Below are 25,367 nucleotides of genomic sequence, written 5' to 3'. Positions count from 1 at the left end.
AACGTAAAAGAGAAAAGACTGGTGACGAGAAACATTTTTAGGTAGATTTCATAAAAAAAAGCTACCTATTGTAATGGGTACCATAATTCGACTTCCAGAAAATTTCGACATATCTTCGCGTTTCACATCCGTCAGACCCCAAAACTACAGTGAGCTCAAAAGTTTATATATACGTTTATATATATATATATATATATATATATATATATATATAACACGATAACTGCCGTAATTTTGCACCAATCACTTTCAAATTGTTCGTTAAAATTAAGTCGACCCAAAATGTCGGTCGAGTTCGTTAACGGCCAAATCGGACCATGAGGGTGGAAATGGGTGGCTTTTTCGCATAAATAAAATATTGCTATAACTTTTTTATTAATAAAAATATCGAATTCGTTTAAAGTTCCTACGATTCTTTGAATAAGGGCCTAAAACTTATGAAGTAAAGTTTTTTGATATCACCAACCACTGTTGACTCAGGGGGTGGAAAAAATGGGTTTTCGAAATCAACAAAATCATACCTCCTCAACAGGCACAGTATCGAATCGGTTTAAAGTGAGCATTAGTCCTCAAAACATTACCTAAAGCGGTAGTCTAAAACAATTTTTGATATGATCAACCCTTACGGCAAGGGATGATAAAAATCTTAATGGAATTGTAAGATGGGGCTTGTCGTATGGTAAACATGTGAAACATTTTTTTCACATGCAACTATTGTCGTATTGAGTAAATTTGAAGTGTTTCTTAAGTTTAAGGTGAAAAGGATTTTTATCTCCTATTTTTTTCGTACCGTTCTTAAACACCCCCAAGGCAACCGGTCCCCGCCGTTAATGGAAAACTCAGTCACCTTGGAGTGTCGTAGCAACAGACTACCCTCCCTGATTAACCTCCTGTTGACGTCTTCCCATCAAGGTCCTCCTAGTTTCATCAAGGAATGCCAACTTCCCCTTCTGGGTAGCCGGCACCCCCTTCCACTAGAAGGCTACCCTTTCCAGCCCTAACCTACCAGTTTCAGACATTCGTTTCACATGCCATTCACTAAACGCGGCCCTCACATATCTCGAGGGTTACCAATGCCATCATCGGTGAGTCGCGCCCTTCCACACTGGCATGTCGTTGGACTAGAACACCCTAGGCATAAAGGCTACCTCCCTGTCCCTGTACGTCGCCATGTTTTGACCCCTGTCCTTCTGTTGACCACTGTTAACATCTATTTCATGATTGTAGGTAAATCCACTGCCGTCATGTATCTGTGATGTTTGTATTGCAGCTCGGATGAGAATACCGTCGCCCGTACCTCATTTCCTTACTTCCTTCCTTCTTGCTTGCAATCTTTTAGCTATATGGCCGTAACCCATAACATGTGTTCCCGTAAGGGCTGCTACTTCCGTACAGTGCAGAACTAATCTGGGCACGTAGCACTCACACACAGTCAAGATCTTTCTGGCATATATAAACATTTTTACACATTCCATGAGATATAAAACGTACATACATAAGACTGATTTAGACCTATACCGATGAAATCTAGCTCTGCCTTCCGGCATGCTGAAAGAGATTTTTTTAAGTTTGAAGTACAATAGCTTTGTTAAGCGACTAAAAAAATGCGTAAATTGTATTATCAAAATACGTAGAACATTTTATTCTCAGAATATGATTTAATAAAGTTTATGAAAAACAAAAAAGAAATCAAATTTTATTAATAAGCTTAATAAAAGAATCTGACAAATTTATAAAAATTAAAAAGAGCTGTTTTTAGTAAAGTAAATTTAGGCCTTTAAAAAATTAAAATAATTTTAGTTTACTTTCAAAAATACTCACTATGGTTTATTGTCTAATAATTTATTACACCTCTGTCCAAAAAGGAGTGTAATGTATTTAGGGTGTATGTACACGCTGTGTTCGTATGTATGTTGTTCCACCGGAGCTGCTCAACGGCGGAACCGATTTAGATGTATGACCCCGCGTTGGAATACTTACATTACCGGGAGTGTTATAGACAACATAAATAAACATATATATTTATATATATATAATATGTTTAAACAAATTTGAAAACAAAGTTATACTATATACAAATATATATAAAATTGTCACCCGCACGTTCTTTAATATCCTGTCAGCAATGTTTTTTATTTTTTTTGGCAATCGTGTTTTTTAATATTTATGTCTTGTTGATACAATTAAATACTTTCAACTGTTCCACCGAAAAAATTAATAGATATGTTGAATATCTATTATTTAACTATAGAGGGGTAAGCCCGACAGCAAGATAGTGCTCTCTATATTCCGTTTTATTTTGCTGGTACCATGTAAAACTGTCGATGGACGGAAATTGAAATGAACCTTTTATAGCAAGTGATAAAACATTACTCCTCACTGGGACTCGAGTCCAGAACCTCCGGATAAAAACCAGAGATGCTGTCACTTCGCAGTGGAGATTAGTAGAAAATCATAATTTAATTTCTTTAGCAATTAGTAAGAAAATCTTTTAGAAAGGCAATACTTTTTTAAATGGTAACACAAACGTTAAAATCCTTTCTTAAAGATATTATCATCATTTTTCTTTCTTTTTTTTTTAAATAAATGGGTATAATTTTTAGCATTCATAAATAAAAACGGATGAAAAATTTAGAATTCTTTTTAGAAATTGGACGTTATTCATATTTACAAATGCCAAAGAATGATCTAAAATTCCATTTTTGCTCCATGTATGATTTTTTTGCTCAGTATGAACAAAAAATCACAAAAAAATCTTTATGAAAAATTGTAAGTTAACCAGGAAGTTGTGATGAAGTCAAGAAAGATATATTCATAGTTTATAAAAAAAAAAGATAATACATAATATTTGTAAAAGTATTACAACTTATCGAGTATTATTCTGTAAAATATATCTGCTCATACTAATTTCACAGTTTAATACACTGTATTAAACTGTGAAAATGACTTATTAACTCATTTACAAAAATAAGAAAAATTACAAAAGGATAAATTAAAGTATTGGTAAATAATAAATGTTCTATATGAAAAAAATATATATATTTTTTTTAATATCTTATGGAAGTAGTTTAAAAATAATGCTAAAATTAGTTCTGTTCTTATAAACATCCTTTTTAGTGAAGTAAGGTAGAACAAATAGAGAAACTCAAATTGTACTGAGAAATCGTCAAGACAAGGTATAGAAGAGATGTAACGGTAGAACACCACTCAAATTAAGTTAATATGGCGTTAATGAACAAATATGAACTCGTGAAACAGAGGTCATTTTCCTCCCGTCACAACAACCCTTCCTTAGGTTCATTAGGAAACACCATGTGTTTCCACACTTTAATGTTCTGCCTCGCTTACAAACACAGATATACAGAGTGATAATATATATATATATATATATATATAGTATATAATTTAAGTAGAGCAGTGTTTGGCAGTTATGGAAGATACACTTTCATAACGTAATTAATGGTATATTTAACATGCACTCTAAAATATTAATTTGTGTAAATTAATCAGTTTAATAAAAATATTAAATTATTATTTCGTCGTACTTGTTCATTATCAAGAAAAATACTATTTAATTTTGTAGTAACATAAGATTAGCTATTTAATGTAAGATTAAAATGCAAAAATGATTCCCTGAATCTATTATTTTTTCACTCTAAAAAATATTCATACTGAAAATAATAATTTCCCTTATTATAAATCATTCATAGAGTGAATATAAAAGAAAATCCATTGGTTTACTTTAAAGTAATAATTTATTTTATTTAATTAAATTTCTCTACTTTGCAAACTAATGAATGTGAAAGGTAGTTTTCATTTAATTATTAGAGGAGAAAAAATTTGTTTTTTTATAACATAAACAAAACATTCTTCAAACATTTATTAAATTTAAATTTCTTAAATATATATACACACACAAACAAACAAAGAAACATACAGGGTGATATAAATGTATGGAAACTGCTGTATATTTCAAAACTGAGGGATAGCAGGAGGTAGAAACAACGCTGGATCTACAAAGTTACAAAATTGCTATATTATAGTGCGTTTGAAGTTTAGCTCATATCTTACATCCTGATCCCTGTTGGGGAAGACACCCGCCTTGTTACGATCCTGATCGCCTCACCACCTTCTTCATTCCTAAGCCTGATGGGCTTTGCCAGCGGTCGACTTTTAGACTCTCTAAACCGGATAACACATCACAGTCATTAGTTTGATCTCTGTCAGGATGCCACCGATGCAAACGCCTCGGCAGATATTTCAGTTAATGTATTTACACGTCCTGATACAATAGGGGAAGACAACCTCCATATTACGTGTTTTGGTCACCACGCCACCACCATCCGTACCTAGCCCTTGCCCTTATGAGCTTTATTGGAGGTCTTTTCAGTACCTCGACAATGACATCTTTCAGTCTAGTCTCAGCCAGGATGCTATCGTTACCAACGCGACATTTCCATTGGTGTACTACTAACTAACATAAACTCCAAAAAAATAAAACATTTAGCCAAGTCTCAAACAAGACTTTCTAAGAACGAAGGAACTGAACTCTACCTATTTCAACTCTACCTATAAGTAAAATATGATCTTAATTAGGCGAAATCTCGAGATACTGAGGGGTGACCTTGCTGTACAGCCTCACCACCTTGACCTTATAAATTGAATATTTAATGGCATCAATGTCCTATATATTGAACTAATCTGACCAAGTTTGATTAAAATCGGTCCTATAGTTCTAGAAGTATAGGATGATTTAGAGTCCAACATCAAACAAACACACGAACATTAACATCCGGAAAATTTCCATCAGTTCTTTGAAGTTCCTTAGGTGTTAAAATGTTAAGATCCGGTGAAAACCACAAATGAGCAAATTGGACCGATTACAATACTTTACCTAACAGAGCCTTAGTTATGCTATAGCGATATCTAGACAGGAAAGTAATTAATAATCTGTTTTTAAATAAATAAAATTACACATTGTTTAATTATCGAACAATATGATAAATAAGAAAGTGATTGGAAATGTGAAGAAAAACGTCTCTCGGAAACAATAAAAAGTAGAAAAACGAAAATTGGGCATCCCAATTGGACACTTCTTGAGAAGATAAAATACAGTTTGAAGTTGGTGATTGAGAGAATTGTGTAAAAAAGGAAACCAAGGGAAAAAGAAAATATCAGATCCATGAAATTAGACAGAAAGAGATAAAAACATCGACGTGACTCATGAAAACAGGTTTTTTTCAATAACACTGATAGAGCATTTTATTTATCTGACGTAAATCGGCAGATTAATATAGTAAAAAAAAAATAGTCTATATAAGGAAATAACATAATCTTCCAAAAGCCAATCGATTTTTCTCTGACTTCATTCACATAACTCTTTAACAAAGTATGTAATAAAAATTCCAATTTTTTTTTTCAAAAAAAAAACATCAATACGTATTTCAAATAACAAAAAACAAATGGATGAAAGATTTGCAATTGTTTTTTTTTTCAAAGTTTTGAGGTCCTACGTCCAAACATGAGAAATCAGTAGATCTGTTCCTTTATTTACTTCCTAAAAATTTCAATACGTTCTCATTTCACCGGGGTATCTGATATCTGAGTGAAATCTATCACTAACCGTCACTCGCAAACGAAGCGTTTTAAAAACTACGTTTATATGAAATTTTTCTATTATTTTTACGAGTAGAATAGGTTTTGAAAATCCCGGGAGAACTTCGTGATCCGCGAAGTGTATGTATGTATATATATATTTATATATATATATATATATATATATATATACATATATATATACATAAAATATATAATATAATATAATATATAATATTATATTATTATCTTTATATATTATTATATTATTATTAATATTATATTATTATCTTTATATCTTTATATTATTATTATTATATTATTATCTTTGTATATATATATATATATATATATATATATATATACAAAAATAAAAAATGGAGTATATAATAGATTTTATCAGCAGTGACAGATAAAGTTTTTAATAAGATAATTTACTTAGAAGTTTTAGTCTGTAAATAATTGAATAGTTTTTCTTAGAGAAATAAAAACTAAAATATTCTTTAAGATTACAAATTTCATTAATTGTTATACCCAAGTTCAGTAACTCAATCAAAGCGATTAAAACAATTTTTCAAAGTTGTTTATCTTTGAAACTTTTTATAATAAATAATCTAATTAAAAGTAAGTACTGCAAAGCTATTTATCGAAGAATTTTATTCATTTTTAATTAATTATGTATGCAATCACAGATTTTCTTTCCCGTTCTTTTTCTTCTTACCCCTTCACTTTCTAAACTTATAATAAACTTGCATAAATTTATTTTATAAGCTATATTAGATGATAAATTATCTTAAGTCTACTTAATTATTAATTCGTTTTAAAAAATGAACACAAAATTGTAAACTTTAAAATAAATAATGATTGTGTTACAAACTTTCTTAAATATCGTCTAATATTATTACAGTTTTTTATTAATTACTCAAGTACATTTAATGCATTAAAAATAAATTATTCTAAAAATAATTACTTAATTTTTTTATAAATTTGAAATATATTATTATTTATGAATTTTACAAAACGATTACATAAAACTGTGTAAATTAAACAAAACTATATTGTTCGTATTTGGCTACACAATATTAGTTATAAAACAGAAAATGAAAATAAGAAATTTGTTCATCAGAACATTTAAATATTAAAAAATCTAAGCCCCTATAAAGATAGGGAGATTTTCTTTCCTGGCATCCTAAGATTCTTTCCTGGATTTTTACGATTCTTTTAAAACAATATTTTTAGATTTCGTATATGTAAACAAACAGTTTGTCTTTCCTGTTCATTTTATTATCATTTTTTTTTTTTAATTTAGTAGCTAATAATCAGCTGATAATTATCAGTTTAATACTACATACTCATATTAGATAAATCTATAATAGAGTTCATTTAAATTAAAAATTTATAACAGGAAACATTGTAATACAATACCGTTGAGTCATAGTTGATCTCTCTTTTTACCTGTTTTCCTCCGGAACCACCGTAAGGTATTACTTCATAGAATGAATTAAGATATCATCCTTATTCATAAATATGAATGTAAATGAAATGATTTCTTGTACAGTCTCAGGTCGACCATTCCTGAGATGTGTAGTTAATTGAAACCCAACCACCAAAGAACACCGGTATCCACGATCTAGTATTCTACTCCGTATAAGAGTAACTGCCTTTACGAGGATTTGAACCTTAGAATTCTCGATTTCGAAATAAGATGATTTGCGATGACGAGTTAACCGCTAGACCAACCCGATGGGTTAGTCATAGTTGATCAGAAAATTTATTCATTGCACGTTTTATGTTGTAACCTCATACTAACGATTGATTATTAAACAGGTGTTTTAAATTTTATTCAAATAAAAAATTTTGTAGGCTAAGAAAAAAGTATAATAAAGTTTGATCCAAGATGGCGAATCAAATCCTTAAAACACACCATAAAACAGTAATTTTGTAATTATGTAGATCAGCATTTGTTTCTATTACTCGATCGTATTAAAAGATAGATGTTGAATAACGCATTCCGTAAGTTTCAAATCAGAATAGTAAGAATTCGGTTGGTTGGGGTAGTTTATAGTCGTGCGAGGTAGCAGATGCAAGGGATGTGGCACCGGCTACCGAGGAAACACTAGGCCGACTCATCACCGGCAAAAAACGAGTTAAAAACTACAAATTGGGCGAAAGAGAAAAAATGGAGGAGCAACGCAAGGCATTTATCCACGTAAAATTTTTGTTTATTTTAATACCGAAATCAGTCACTTAAATTTGGTTAATACCTACTTTCAGACCCTTGTATAAGAATTACAGTTATTTTCAAATTCGTATATCGAAAGTCAGTTTACAAAATTTACAAAATCTTAGTTCTCCATCGCAATAGTCTTCTTCAAATAGCCGTTTTCGTTCTTTTAACGTTCATTTTAGTTTTTAAAAACATTTTTACTGAAGTAATCACAGTCGATTATAATGATCTGTTTTTTTTTTTTGTTTTTTTTCTGGGCAAAAAATGTTTCCCCGTTATCGTCGCTCGAAGACAATATATCTCTTGTAATAAACAAAAATGTATAACATTATATATTTCAGTTAAAGTAATAAAATTACCATCTCCTTTACCGCAATTGACATGAGTAGCTGAAACTCATTACAGTAATTCAAATAGTTGAATATAAACGGACGACCATAATAAACCGTAAAACATAACATTTCATTCTCCCCTCAAATAATTCGCGTGTTAGCCCCTAGGTTAAACTTGCGAAGCAATGCCGTATAATTGATACGATCCACAAGGACGTTGTGCACTGTTAGTTGGCAGTCGCAACGTGCACAAACGGGGTCCATCTATTTGCCTCATCAGATATCCATGAGTGAGCCTAGTGTGCCCTATTCGCAAACGACAAATAATAACCTCCTCACGACGTTTATTTCTACATGAGGAGCTTCAAGGTGACACAATGATCATGATTATATGAAGTTTATCTTTAATATATCAGCCCATTCGTTTTACCAATCATCATGAACCATCCTCTTTAGAACAGCAAAGATCGTTCGAAGCGACACGTATGGTGAGAGGAGGTTGGAAACAAGCCACTTTTGCGGCATCATTAACGCGCTCATTGCCTGAATTCCCAATACGGCTAGGGATCCAGCAGAAACTCACTGTTATATTATGTGTAGTCATCTACGGAGTAACTCCCTGAATCTCATAAACAACAGGGTGTCTGGGCTACACGTCACTAATCGCCCGTAAGGCACTCATGGGATCGAAGCAAACGAGTACATGTCGAAATTTTGGTCTAATTATACTTGAGACCGTATTAATAGCAAGCAGCTTCGCAATGAAAATACTGGAGATACTGGCCAACTTGTATGTTCTGTTGCCTACCACGAAACCATGATCAAAATTGATGATTAAAATTTATCCCGCACAGTTATTCCTGATTTGTCGCTTTTTCACAAGAAAGATTCACATACTACATTTTATTTTTTGGGAATATATTTTTTTTGTATTTTTACTTTGTATAGTCTATGCGCTTACTTGTCTGTATGCGTATATAAGATTTTTATAACAAAATTACTATTAATTATCATAATCCGTTATTATATAATCAATTATTTGTTAAAATTAACTTTTAACGATATTTTTACAGAATTTGACCCGGAGGATCCTGAGGCGCAGAAAGCTGCGACCAAAATTCAAGCGGTATTCCGTGGACATAAGACTAGGAAAGAAATGAAGAGTGGAGACGCTAACCCAGAAGAAACACAAAACTTTGAAGAAGAGTTTAGTCCTGACGACAAGGGTAAGTCTGTCAATGTTTCTTATCTTCATTCTAGTGAAAATTGAACAAACTTTTGGTCACTAATCTTAAAAACTTTTTGAAGTAACTCTTTTCTTAATCCATCCTATAAAACTTCAAAACTTCGTAATACCTATGAGGTATAACTACGGGTTAAAGGAAATAAATCTATTTCAAATCGTATACTTCCATTACAAAAATTTTCAATTTACTCTAAAAGTTTAAATTTTTTGACTACATAAAAATTTATGAGTCATTATAATTAATATAAACATAGCAAAAATTTTCGGTGAATTTTAATTAAAATCACTTTTATTATTAATGATGCTTACTTATTTTTAAAAATGTATAAATAGATCTAAATCTTGTTACTAACCTATTTTGTAATATCTTCCAAACACGAATAGTGGAGATCAATTAAGTTTTTTCGATGAGAAAAAATATTTTATAGTTTTTAACTGTAAATACAATTAACCAAAAATTAAATAATTAAATTAAAATATTACATTTTATTTCTCCAACGTCTATAATTTCATCTACTTTAAGGTTTTTTAAATGGTTTCTTCTCTTCAACCAATTTTCAAGCTATTGCCGGGTCTGGATGTGTATGTATATTAGAAACTTCCTACAGCTACGGCTTTTAAGCCCTGACGTACTGCAATGTAATTATAAATGTACTGGTAAACGTGTAGTCTTAAACAGCCTCAAGGCGATCATTCATAAACCCAAATAAATCAACCAAAATTGAATGAAACCCGACCACCAAAGAAGATAAGTATCCACAGTTTAGCATTCAAATCCAAATAAAAACAACTGCTTTTACAAGAACTCAAACCATAGTACTAGAAAATCAGCTGATTTTGCGATGATCAGTTTAACCCTAGACCAACCCAACGGGTTAAGAAACTCCTAATGATATTATTAAATAATTATATGTATAAGGGAATTTTCAATAAAAATGTTACTTCAAAACCAGTAATGTTTATTACCGGTTTAAGAGAATAAATAAAAGTGTTATTTATTTGTACTGGATTATTATGAATATTAGAGTCAAAAATTGATTTTATTTTACAGATAGAATTACCGTTTTTGTAGGAATTCTTAAGTATTTTATATATATAGATTATAAATATATTTATTCAACAGTACATATACTGTATACATATACGCAGTGATTCAGAAAGGACTTTCACAGATTTAAAAGCATATACAAATTTATTAAGATAACTTTATTAAGAATAATTTATTGAAATTCGGCTGAGGTCTCATTTCATAGAAAATCACATCAAGTTTGTCACCCAGCATTCACTTTGGTTCGATTTGGCTTCCATTTGTAATAAAACATAAATCTCATCTGAAGTCGATTTCATTCCGCACTGTGGCCAGCAAATCGCGCGTTATCACTACTGCTGCGGCGTTAATTCGAAATCTCAGCTCAACAAGGTCAACAGGTAAAGACGGTACATAAGCTCGATAGAGCATCTTGAATGGAGTATCAAGAAAATCGTGAACTTTTTGTCGGTAGTGAGTTGGTGCTCCTTCTTGCTGATAGTAATGGCGTCCATCTCATTCACCATCGTCTAAATGAGGAATAACAAAATGTTGAAGCTTGATCAGATAAACGATACAATTTACGATTGCCTCCTGGAAGAAGAACGGGCCGTACAGTCTGTTTGCTTAGGTCACAAAAAACGTTGACTTTAGAGCTATCACGAGTGTACTACAAAGTTTCATCACGGTTTTCGCTTACCCATATTCGTCGGTTATGGGTGTTCAACTTTCCACTAAAGTGAAGAGTTGACTCGTCACTAATATTTATATTGTCTAAAAATGTAATGTTGTGCAATTCTATCATCATTTCCACATAAAACTGCAGCCGAAAAACTTTTTTTCGTCGTCTGTAATGCGCTTAACTACAGTTTATACGATTTCAAATGCAGTCGTTTACGTAATTCGTGCCAAATAGTCGATTTAGGAATTGACGCAAATCGAGATAATTTCTTCGGATTACGACCAAAGTTTTCTCTTTTTTGTCCCACAGCAGCATCAGGGTCGCGACAGCGTTCTGGTGGTTTTGTATGTTTACAGAACAACCTGTTTCAACGAAGGTTTGGTGCCAAGAGTAAATTGTATGCCTACTAGGAGGCTCCTTACCGTAATCTGCGAAAATTATGTTGAACTGCAGTTGCTGACTGCAAATTGTAAAAACAAAACGCACAGCAAGCAAGTTCCGCACCAATGAATACATCCATTTTTAACAACACTGTTAATAGCGCTGATGGCCCAATTTGGTACTACTGAATTACGTGAGTGAAAACTTTCTTAGTATGAAATGATACCTCAACCGAATCTGTGAATTATCTAAATAAAGTTTTATATGCTTTTAAAATCGTCCTTTTTGAATCACTCTTTATGTATATATATACTGTTGACTAAAAATTATATATAAATCGTTACAAAGTTATACAATATCGTTACAGCCAGTCATATAATACAAGTGAGAATTAATAATTACAAAAATATAAGAATAAATATATAATATAATAATAAAAAGATAAGAAATCATTAAATATCATTAATGAATTGCTTAACCAAAACTACTACTATACTACCGCGTGCGCACACGAGCACACACACACACACACACCTTCACTTATTTACATGTATATACGGTACTTACGTATTAACGCCACCGCAGCTACAGCTTTATTTGAAAACAAAGTATTCAATCGGATTTCGGTGGTAAATGGGCCTATATAGAGTTTAACATAGATTCAAAACAGTCTCTTTATTCATTTTAATAAATGGTTATTTATATTTATTTATTTTATAATTATATAAACAAACTTAACCTACGCTCGCTAATCTTGACTAATTAACAGGAGTGTTTGATTATTTAAATAATAAATAATTGCAATAATTACTGAATTTATTAAATAAATATTCAAAAAATTACGGTGTTAATTAGTCAACGTTAGCGAGCGAAGCGAGCGTAGGTTAAGTTTGGTAAAATTATATTTATAAAATAAATAAATATAAATAACCATTTATTAAAATTAATAAAGAGACTGTTCATTTTCCACCGAAATCCGATTGACTGCTTTGTTTTTAAATAAAGCTGTAGCTGCGGTGGCGTTAATACGTAAGTACCGTATATATTAATAATTGATTGATTAAAACTTTAATTTTGCATTTAAGTATATGATTTTTTAAACGTTTTCTCAACATTTCCTATTTATGTATTGAATATATTATTTTATTTCTCGGTTGTGATACTTCTTATTTATTCTCCTAATTTTTTTATATTACATTAGTATTTATAAAGTAATCATATGAAGAATAATTATTTTTAATATTTTTATAATTATTTACATAATAATTAAAATATTCCAAAAACCTTTTACGTATAATTGCAATACTGCAAGTAAAATTAACTATTTAAATTATAAACCAATATATTAGCAAACGAAAGAACGAACACACCGCAGACATTATACGCTTTGTAAAAATAGAGGTTTTTTATGTTGCAATTCCTTCCACTTCTTTTATATATATAATCTTTTTTCACACCCTTAAAAACGTGAACTCTTTCGGGATGTATATAAAAAGAAGTATAGAAGCAACATTCAACCTAATACCACGTGTCTACCGCCTTTTAAGGTCATTTTTAAGAGATTTATGAAATATTCCCTGTGAGATCGTTTTACCGTCCGTTTTTCTAGATTTTTCTTCAGGGAGATAACTTTTTCTTAGACCTACACTGCATATATAACAACTCAAAACCATAAAGGTGTTTAACTATTCTGCTTATATTACATGCGAGTTTTTAGGGAAATAAAATATATTAAACAGATTAATTTTTAAGTAGAAAAAAATTAAAATAGTTTTATTTATCATTAGCACGTTTTTTAATATAACTGTTTAAAAAGTGTTAGCGGGAATCTAATAATTTGAAATAAAAAATGTTTATTTAATAAAATATTACAGGTATTAATTCAACAGTAAACTTTTTCAGATTTTCATAAGTACAAAAATAAATACGTATTCGAATAATTTCCATTAACTCATTCTTAATTGTTTTTTATTTTACAGTTATTCTGTTTATTTAGGATTTTATATTTTATTTTTCACAATTTCATTATTTATAACTTAATGGAGTTTTACAGTTCACAAACAAACAAAATTTAAATAAGGATCATATCTCACTGTAATGTTTACTGTTTTTACCATAATATTCGAAGAAAAGAGCTTAAAACTGACCTGAAAAAATAATTCGTTATTTATGTATACATATACTTTTAAATAACAATTGTAAATATCTTAATAAAAATACTTATTTGAGTAAATATCCTCAAACCTGATAATATGTTTTTAAATTTTTTGGATTTAGAAGATTTTTTCTTGTTTTAATTTAATTGATCCATAGTAAAACAGCAATAATAAAACATTTCATTTTTCTTTATTTATTCTTTTTTAATTAAAATTTTAAAATGTGCTAGCTAGGAGGCTTCTAGAGAAAGATCAATCCATCTATATTAAACATCTAGCAATAAAAACAATTTAATCTGAAATATAAAATTTACTTAGCATAGACTTAAGTTAATATTTTTTTGCCTCGGTACGTTGTAATAATATGGACGGTTTTAGTTTCTCCGGGAGCGGGACGGATGGACGTTATCCGGAAGCCGTCAGTCACCCAATAACAGCTGCTACAGCTTCGTATATCTCTCGTAAAGAATATCGTATATCTCTCGTATATCTTCGTAGCTTCGTAAAGCCCTTAACATGCACAACGGTCAGTTTAGTCTCCCGAAACTTTATATCATTGCGTAAGTCCGACGCTCTGACTCTTAGGGTAGCCGATAATTCATCAGCCTTATTAGCTCCCTTGAACCGCATACACAGTTCATCGGATGTGCTCTGTCGGAAGGACAGCAACTCACCACTTCCTCCTGCGTCACTGTCCCTTTAACCGCCTTTAGTTAGAAGTTCTGCATAGGAATTTCCTGCCGTCCGTACCCTTATAACCCCGCTATCACTAACAGCTGAAGCGGTCCTTGGAACTCCCGGAGATTCCCCGTCGGCGGACGTGGCAGTCGCACAGAGAATATAAGCTCGCACCGGGTCCACCCGCCCGTGATATACATAAACCGGTACGTTCCTGATTTGGTACCCCAATTTACAATCTGGGCAACAGAAAGACTAACAAAGACGACTCCGCAGTTAGCCTATTTACCGCAGCCAACACCACAGACTCCACGGCTTCCGCAGACTCATAAAAAACAGTGAACCTCCACTCCATTAAAGAGGAATCCTACCTGTCCAGAACGAAAGATTCAGCCTTGACAACCTCACCCGGCATCATCTCCTTGCTGATAGCCAATCCTGGCTACCAGTCACATCGTGGACGTGAGCTACCTCCCCCGCGCCATCAAGATAGGGAAGCTGAGTAACCGTCCTAGCGGCTTCAGCTGGCCACCTCCTGACCGCCAGCCGCACAAGTTCTTGATCCGTTAAAGCTGTTTTAATTAAGTCCGATATCCTCCCTTCCGGTACAACTCCTCCGAAACTGGAAAAGATAACGACTACGTAAACTTCTCCATCATTCTGCCCCCCCCCCCCCCCCTGTGAATATCATATTGGACCTGTGAATATCATATTCTATGATATTCACAGGTCCATACGTGGCAATTCTGTTATTTTATGAATCTATTCATTCGGAGATGGTTCTCTAATTAAGGATATATTTCTTCTTCTTTTTTCAAAAATTAATTTCCCTCCTTGCATTTCCAATACCCGGTCGACGAACGTACGATGTTGACCGTGATCTTTCGGTGTCGGCTGTATTTTATAAGTGTGAAACTCTACATCTTTATACAAAGGTCGATGAAGGCTTGTCTTTGAGATGACTATTTTTTGTGAATGTAATGGAATTGACAAACCTAGGCTTTTAGCATAGATCATCTATGTATTTCCATGGCGAGAGCCGCACTGTCGGACCGTGTGGGCGTTCCTTGATGCCGTTGCTTTTTTCAACCGGTATCAGTAATTTATCTAAGGGAAAAACTCCTACCTCGCTGCTATGGGAAGCTACCCGAGAATTATGGCTGGCCACAAACCAACTAAAGCTCGGAGCGCTTTAAAATGGTGGACAGATACTTGCTGGCATTCAGTAACCTAGGCGTGGCAGCGAATTACCGTCTTGACGATTTATTTATTTATTGAAAGTCATATATATTTTTAGTAGTTGACGGGGTGCACCTATGGTTGCACCCAACCATGCACCTATGGTTGGACGGGGTTGTATATGATAAGTGAGCGGTTAGGACACGTAATCCGGTGGTGTATGGCACCGCGCTTAGTCCGCTCATGCTGTTAGGAAAGCTCTATGAGTTATTAGGACGTTGGTCGTTAAACTGTTTCGAGGCTCAGTAGCCGTTTGTGGCACAGACATTCGGTCCTTTGCTTTAGGACGACCGAATGGGGTGATAACGGGAGAAACGCCAAGCAAATCAATATGTAATTCCATAGATCATGTATGTTTCATAGATCTGTACGTAATCCTCACTTAAGTATCATAATAAAATTAACAAATATAATGAGAAGTTCTATTTCCGGCTTGAATTTTTGCAACTACCATCTCTTTCACTATGTATTCAGTTGGAACGCTACTCTAATTGTTCAGAAACTTACAGTTTTTTCCTCATAAAAAAATAACTCAAAATAAAATTTCATGTTAGTTTTACAGTTAACGTTAAACAAAATAACAAAATATATACATAAATATTTTTTTAATTAAAAAGTTGTTTTATATTTATTAATACGACTTTAAACATTAAAATTTAAACAAGCCAACCATTACCAAAAAGATTGGTGTATTTGCGTCCTACGCACATAAATATCAACGTATGGACCAAATATAACGTCAATATGTTGTTACAATATGTTATACAAAGTTTATTTTCGGTAACATTCATTGTAACTGTTCAACTATTGATAATGACATCAGCAACTGTTATTTTAAGGATTAGAGAAGTGCATTCAACAGTTTTTACAGATAACCTAAATGTTTTCCATTATTTCTAATTTTGTTCTTCACCCATATTTTCAATTATTTTTCAATAGATTCTCTTATCTGTTTCTTTTTTTTGTTGTTGCTGCTCTCTACACTGCCTTCTAGAATCAACTACTCTCCCTTAATCCATTCTTTTTATTTTCCATTCCTTTTTTACAAATTGAACTGTCACTTCTTCATTTTAAACTATGTTAACCTACCTAATTTTAAGCATCTATTGTAATATTACTTATTAAAAGTTGCTAAACTTTGTTTTTCTAACTTTCTCATTCTTCACATTTCGCTCCCATAAAACTCTGTACAACTCAAAAATATTTTTCGCATTCCTTAATTAATATTCAATATTAACAGACTTACGTTAAGCATAGACTATCTCCTGGGCTCTGCTAGTCTGCTTTTGATATCACCTTTGGTTTTTCATCTTTTATAAAATTACTACCAAAAAATAAATTAAGTAGATATATATATAAATTAATTAAAAAAAAAAAAAAAAAAAATAGTAATTGTGAGCCTGAACGTCCTCAACCTTAATTTTTTCAAATTGAAGTATGTTGAAAAATATGTTATATATTTAATAAAAATACAAGTTTCAAAAGTCGGAAGAATGAAATTACCTCATTATTCTTCATCAGAATCTGTAATGGCAGTAGCGCTGTTAACCCCGACTGAAATACAATTGTTTGCATACATAAAAATAAAATCACCTAAACGTATAACTTATTATATATAATCTTTATTTTTAATGTTAATCAGACGAGGTTAACAAGCAAAGCGAGCGTATTATTAGATTATGTTGATTCCGTGTAATGACATATCGCGCACTATATCAATATAAACCAACCAAACATAATCTACGCTTGCTTCGCTCGCTAACTTCGTCTAATTAACGTTAAATATACATATTTTACCTATTTAGGCCAATAGACAGCTTCATTGTATCCTGACTGTATGATGGAGCTGCTCAAAACAGCAGATAACAACGCTACTGCCACTACAGATTCTAAGGAAGAATACTAAGGTAATTTTACTCTTCCGTCTTGTGAAACTTGTATTTTTATTAATTATATAACATAATTTTCAACATACTTCAATTTGAAAAAGATTAAGGTTGAGGATGTTCAGGTTAACAATTACCAACAAATGTTAATGTCGAAAAGGATATTAACTCAAAGTGTGAATATGGAGTTAAAAGAAAATATTTAGTGTTAAACATACTTTAGAAATGTTTATTTTTTCAAAATTTATGACAAATGAAATATTTCGTTCCGATTTTTACTGCAAGGGTAAATTAAGTCTATACTGAGATTGAGTTGTAAATCAAAAGATCCAGATTGCATTCGCATCTCTAGTCGAGGGATGGATGAACCTACTTTCCGACTTTAAATGGATGTCAACGTTAAAAGCAAATAAATTTGGTCTGGGGAAACTTAGTTTGAGGCCTACCACTAGCTCAGGGCATGCCCAAACATTTTCCCAAGTTCTAGCAGTCGCCCAGTTTACTCGATTCACCCTGGAGCGATAATATCAGTCTTAAGTTTTCCATCCAATTTTTTTTCGTATTAAAATTCTTTGAACATTCAAATGACGTAACTTTTATACTATTACTTTATAGTAATCTAATTAATCAATAATTAATTAAGAAATTAATTTATTTAGAAAATATTTCGTTTAAATTATCTAGAAAATATTTTCAACAGAAATCTTCAGAAGAATTTTCTTTGTAAAGTAAAAATTAATAATTACAGTCGATCAGTTTGATAAACAGTAACACTTTAAATTATATTCAAATCAAAATAAGAATCTCTACTATATTTTAAAAGTGGTTAAGAGAAAATTATAACATTTTAAGCTTTTCTGAAAAATATTTAAGGTTTTTCATCATTAGTGACTGAATATATTTTCATAAATTTCCTTACATCTCCTAAGGGAAAAATGCACAAGACGGTGGATTTCCTTCCTCTTTTCACCAGTATTTTCATTAATATTTGATAATTCTTCGTATAAATTATAATTATGCTTTCAAATACTGAATGTACTAGTTTAATTTTTTATTAAATTACGTAAAAAAAAATGTTATAAAATATGTTCGAGTATTATTCTGTGGAACTATACGTTTAAATTAAATTTTAACTTTCATCTGCTGTCACATAATTTTTCTTTCTACTTAATCTTTCTCGTGATGTTTTATTTTTTCTAACAAAATAAAATGTTCGATTCAAGTTACTTTTGTAGTTATTACTTTGATAACATAATAAAAAAAGGGAAAACTTTTACTGAAGATAATTAAATTTCTAAATTTTTATGTATTAATTACATTTGTCTCTTTTCTTCCATTTTTTAAAATATTATTAAAAGATTTTTGGGGTAAGGTAATTAAATAAAAAAATCCAATTCCTGTTTATTTTGACTTTTCTAAGATTATATATGTAAATAAAATACCCTTACACACACACACACACACACACACACACACACACACACACACATTAACAGACATTTTTTTGTAACATTTTGAATTTAAAAGAAAATAATCAACTATTTAATTTATTTTTAAGGCTATTAAAGCACTCCTCAATAATTGAGAAACTTTTGGTGAAAACGATTTAAAGTAATAATCTATAGTCCCAGAATGGCAATAAAAATCTTTAATATAACGTCTGAATCTAGTAAATAGTAAGCACAGGCGAAACGACCCTTCAGTCAGAAATATAACTTATTTACATCAAAAATTAATTAAAATGTCAGGAAGAGATTTTTGAAAGTATATGTTTGGAGCGTCGCTTTATATGGAAGTGAAACTTGGACGATCGAAGTACCTGAGAAGAAAAGATTAGAAGCTTTTGAAATGCGGTGCTATTGGAGAATATTAAAAATCAGACGGGTGAATAAAGTGACAAATGAAGAGGTGTTGCGGCAAATCGATGAAGAGAGAAGCATTTGAAAAAATATAGTTAAAAGTAGAGACAGACTTAAAGGCCACAAAGTAAGGCATCCTAGAATAATCGCTTTAATATTGGAGCGATAGGTAGAAGGAAAAAATTGTGCAGGCAAGCAACGTTTGGAATATGTAAAACAAATTGTTAGGGATGTAGGATGTTGGGGGTATACCGAAATGAAACATTATCACTAGATAGGGAATCTTGGAAAGTTGCATGAAACCAGTCAAATGACTGAAGACAAAAAAAAGTAATTTTCTTCACGTGTAGATCAGATCTTTAACAAATCCTGATTAAGATCATTGAAATATCTTTCATTGCACAAATATATCTCGAATGAGCTCGACAGCGATAATTTAAATTTCATTTTTATGTAATATACTGACATTTATGTTTAAAAATGTAAATACATAAGTCGGATTGAACATTTTTTTATTAAAATTATTTCTACAAAACAAAGTTGCTGTGCACTGGAATTATGGAAGTGTAATGACGAAACTTTCTTAATTATTTCATTATTTTTTAGAAACGGATTTTACAACAGGAATAGTTTATAAAAGATATTAAAAATGATTTCCTCCTACATCAATACAACACTGCACACGTTCCAATTTGTTTTCAATTACTTTGATCAGCTAATGTACTGGAATTCCTCGTACGTATTCATTTATTGCGGGTTTTATTACGTCAATCGTACGTGGTCTGTTGCGATACACTACTTGTTTCGCTGCTCCCCATAGAAAGTAATCTTGTGGAGTCAGATTGGGTAATCATACAGGTTACACAACCCTCGAAATGATTCGTTCACCAAAGAGATTTCGTATAAAAGTCGACCTTATTAGTTGTGTGTGCGTCATCTTGTTGGAATCAACCGTGATTGAGTTCGACTTCTGTTTACTGACTAATGAAGTTTGTTAAAACAGCACAATAACAATCTCTATTAACTGTATTTTCTAAGAAGGTTGGACCCACAATGCGCGTTCTACTCACACCGACCCAGACTCCAATTTTCTGTTCGGATAAAGATTGTTCGTGAAATTCATGAGGGTTAGTTGTCGACCATAGTCGTGTATTTTGTGAATTAATACATCCTTCAAGAAAAAACCATGCTTCCTCTGTAAAAAAACGTAATGTAGAGAATACCTTTGGAATACTGGTCAATAAAGCATTTAAAACATTGACAATAATTAACTCTTTTGCATGATCTATAGGTTTCAGTTTTTGAACACACATTACTTTTTAGGGGAAAAGTTTCAGTTCTTTTCTTACAGCTTAATGTGGGGTAGCAAGTCTTGCTGCTGTGCTAACTTACTCGTTGACATTGATGGACTTTTGATCATAGCATCCAAAATATCAAGCAGCTTTTGTTCGTTTAGTTTAGATGGTCTTTCACTTCAATCAGCGTTTTCAAGAGAGCTGTTGCCCGAAAGTTTTTGATAAGATATCGAACTGCATTGTGATAAGGAACAGGAGTATTTTGAAACTTTATAGAAAACTTGTACTTCACTAGATCAATATACTTGTCACCTTTAAGAAAGACGTACTCAACGGGAAAATGCGTTCCTCTATCGAAAGAATCATTAACCATTACGTATCTCGCAACTGTTGATTCTGATAAACGAAACGAAGCACGTTCAGTCATAACTTAACAACTGACGTCGTATTTTATTACTGAGCAACGCTCTACGAACCCACAGGGCAACCAACCTAACGCCGAAAGAACAGAAAGTACCGCGTAATTCCAAAGCATACTGCGTAGCGACTTTCCAAACGTATTGTACAAAGGTAGAAACATGATAGATTTTTTTTTAAATTGAAAATTACGATTTAACATATTAATAACATAATATAATCCAATTGGTTCTGCAAACAAATAATCATAACTATTTACAACATGTCCCTTTAAAAAAAAATTGTACAAGTTATTACAATAAATAATAATTTAGAACTACAGTTTCTCATATACACAACCTGCTTTACACATAATTCCAAAATCTTTTGCCTAAAGAAACTAAAACAATTGAATTATTTTCTTTTAATTTTAGTCAGATACTTAACTACCTTTATAACTTCAATTACTACCTGTTACAGTTTTGATATTTCTTGCTTTTATTTTACCTGTCATCAGTTTGCTGGGAAGTAATAAAAAAAACTTCATTTAAGTAAATAAAACTAAAAAAAATTAAAAATTAAGTAATACTTAAAAAAAATGTTTTCTAACTTTTAACTATTCGAGGTTTATTATACACTTCGAGGTATTAACTACATTTAAATTCCGTTAAATTAAAAACAAATTGAATAATGTAATATTTTGGTTCTAACAGTATTTTCTTTTAGTTTTATAAATTTAAATGAACTTTATTAAATAATTTTCTCTAGAATTAAACTAGATCAGTTATTACATAGTTCATAAAAAGTAGAATATATATATTTTTTTTTAAATTAACAACTAAAGCAAAGACCTAAGCTTAATAAGGCAGTGGAATACTCACTAGAATTTTGATAAGCTTGGATCTAGGTTAAATATAGGTCGACCGTAACGAACTATAGCCAGAAGCTCCTTTCATAGCGTTACTTTCTGTAAATGTTGTTAAAATAATAAATAGACTGTACTAAATTCAATTACCAAGTTATTGGTTCAATTCTAAAATATTTTGTCTTAAATTTAGTTTTTAAACTTGATGATTTTTCAAAACTAATCCAGTTATTCATTTTTTTTTTTTGTAGGTTTTATATCGTATAAAATAGGCAAATTTATTTGATTTACTAAACGAATGTTGACAAAGTGTATGTAATTTTACAATGTGCTAGCTTAATACAAAATGATACATTTTCATAAATAAAAGTAATATTCCAAAAAAATTTTTTTTTTATTATATCGACGCAGCAACTTTATAATCTGTTCATAGAACAATAAGTAAATAAGATGTATTTGAATTAACATTAAGTTATCAAGAACCCCGCGGCTTGTAATGGAATAAAAGAGCACTCGTACGGCCAGACCATAAAGTCACCTAATTGAAACGATAAGGCAAAACAAGAATATTTTTCCTCAGCAATCTTGAAAAATCACTGATCGTGTTATCTAATAAATTGACCACCAAATAATTCGGGTGCCGATCCAAACGATTTTGATACCGTAGGCTGACCAGAGAGATTTCCTGCCGAACGGTTCGCAACTTAGGTCATCACTTATGTACTTTATATAAGGCTATACGTATGTACTTTATATATAAGGCTATTACTTATGTACCAGGGTATGTTGAGCATTTTCCGCAGTGTTTTTGTTTGAAAGCGTTAAAGTATGACAATACTGGAGTTGCACGCAGGTACCCCACAATTCAAGCCCGTAAGTCCAAACAGGCTTCAAAACAGACTTATAAATCAATAATTTACTTTCTGCTGAAAGCAGAGATCTATGTTCTATCAGATTTCATATGTTTAAACTTGAGATCCAACTGTTTTCGCTTAAAAATTATATGGTTTGTCCGAGCAAGTTGTCAATCAAGATGAAAACCCAAATATTTACAGTCTTGAGATCTCGGAATCAGAACATTAAAGATAGAAACAGGATAGTGTTTCTTATGAAGGGTGAACGTGACCTGATTTAATTATTAAAAATTAGTGTTTATATTTTAGTTCAACAATGAAATACAATATTTTTGTGAAATCGAAGAATAAATAATTCTCATTAAATTATAGTTATGTAATTCAATACTAAAAAACGTAGTATATTTAGATGAGTATCACCTCTTTATAACAGAAGTATCCTTAAAGAGTAAAAAAAATTGGTAAAAAAAAAAATAATAATGAACAATAAAAAAAGAACGTTATAATGACCCTAAAGGATAAAATAGAATCACAATTATAAAAATTCACAACTTTAATAAAATAGGAATTCGCAAGATGTAAGAGTTTTGACATGAGGAATATAAAACAACCGATCCTGGATTTAACTGAGAAAATACAATCTAACCACCATTATAGTTGCTTACAGCATTTAAAGTGCCATTTTATTATTTCATAGCTTTTTTCCAGTAAAATAAGCTTAACAGTTTACTTTATTTCAAAACAGTAAATTTAAATTATTTTTTAAATTATTTATAGGAAATTAAAAAACAACGTATACCTCACAAATTAAAAAAGAAAATAAAAAATAATTTTTTTTTATATCCTTCCACTCCTAAATTTTGTTAGACTTTCTTTTTTCTTATTTAACCTCCGAAACCAACGTTAGGTATTGCTTCAGAAGATAAGATGAATGAAAATGTAGTGTGTGAAGATGCCATGCTTGACCGAGATTCGAATGCGTGACCTCCGGATGAAATGCCGAGACGTTACCACTCGCGCCACAAAGGCCTTTTTTAATTCGTTTTGCTATTTAGCCTCCGGAAATTACCTTCCAGGAATTATTTAAGAGGATGAATGAGGATGATATGTGTGAGTGTAAATGAAGTGTAGTCTTGTAAAGTCTCAGGTCGACCATTTCTGAGATGTGTGGTTAATTAAAACCCAACCACCAAAGAACACCGGTATCCACGATTTAGTATTCAAATCCGATAAAAGTAACTGCCTTTAATAGGACTTGAACGCTGAAACTCTCGACTCTCGCGCCACGGAAGCCTGCGCGAGTCAACTTAGCTTTTTTGAAAATAAATTGTAAAACAAAATAAATTTCAATACGGTTCTTAAAAAATTAAATACTTTGTGTAAAATAATTTAAATAAAAAACAAAAGTAACATTCTTAAATAAAGTAATACCGATAAAAGAGTACTACAAAAATACTACTATACTTTTTTGTATTGAACAAAATTGCTACAATTTAATTTTTTTCCAAAATTTATTAAAATGTTACAATTTAATATGAATAACTTTATAATCGACCCTTTAATATTTTTTTTAATGTCCTTTTTAGGTGTTTTTAACCCACCGGAATGGTCTAGTGGTAAACTCGTCATCGCAAATCAGCTGATTTCGAAGTCGAAAGTTCGAAATCCGTTCAAATCCTTGAACTTTAAATTACTTTTATACGGATTTGAATACTAGATCGTGGATACCGGTGTTCTTTGGTGGTTAGGTTTTAATTAACCACACATCTCAGAAATGGTTGACCTGAGGCTTTACAAGACTACACTTACACTCACACATATCATCCTCATTCATCCTTTGAAGTAATACCTGATGGTGATTTCCGGAGGCTAAACAGGAATGAGAGAGAGAGAGAGAGAGAGCGCGTGAGAGAGAGAGAGAGGTGTTTTTGTTTGATCTTATTCTCCATCTGATTATTTTTTTTTTTAAATTAGGTATTTTAAATAAAGGTTTCTATGTTCGCCACTTTAATTTTTTTAAATCACAACATACTATTTTTCCCAATTGTGCACTATGCAATGAACAAGAGAAAATCAATAAATAGGTAATTAACTCGTATGGGTTAACTGAAAATAATAGTGAATAGTTTATAAAGGTATCATTAGATGGTAAAAAATCCGGTTGAATGATATTCTCTTAGAGACAGATCTCATAGTTAGCTAAGAGGCAGAAATGCATTCATGCATTTTCACAGCTTATTTTAAAGATGTCAAAAACTAATCGAGCAATGTTACTTAGAAGAGAAACATGCTCTCTAAGCAACATGTCTTCACCATATATAATAAAAAATCAAGAACTCCTATCGTTCAGTAAATGTTTAACCAATTTCTGTCCAAGAAAACCTCAGACGCAGTAGTATACGCATACGGGTCTATACAGAATGATACCGTTGGATGCGCTTTTGTTGTACGTAAATGATAGAACCTGTGTGTTCGATCTACCCGGTATTACAAGTTTTTATAATGCTGAAATGTACGCCATCAGTAAGACTTTGAATATCATTAACCCAAAATACCATCACATCCTAATTTGTAGTGATTCGTATAGTGCACTCTAAGCTTTTGAAGATCTGTATTCTAGACATCGTATCGTCACAGAGATTCATAATG

General features: G+C 31.5%; 1 protein-coding gene across 4 annotated transcripts in view; it reads left to right on the top strand.

Moving 5' to 3' along the window:
- Positions 1 to 25,367, top strand: part of LOC142320205 (uncharacterized) — an 804,138-nt gene that overhangs the window by 545,955 nt on the left and 232,816 nt on the right. For all 4 annotated transcript variants that reach the window (XM_075357894.1, XM_075357892.1, XM_075357893.1 and 1 more), the window contains one exon: positions 9,228 to 9,380. In XM_075357894.1, coding sequence (XP_075214009.1) covers positions 9,311 to 9,380 — 70 coding nt within the window. In that variant the 5' untranslated portion in view covers positions 9,228 to 9,310. The remainder of the gene's footprint in view (positions 1 to 9,227; positions 9,381 to 25,367) is intronic.

Source organism: Lycorma delicatula, chromosome 2 (assembly GCF_047948215.1).
Source record: "Lycorma delicatula isolate Av1 chromosome 2, ASM4794821v1, whole genome shotgun sequence".
In the NCBI taxonomy this organism is placed as follows: Eukaryota; Metazoa; Arthropoda; class Insecta; order Hemiptera; family Fulgoridae; genus Lycorma; species Lycorma delicatula.
Note: the sequence above shows the minus strand (reverse complement) of the source record. Positions and strands in the feature narration are given on the sequence as shown.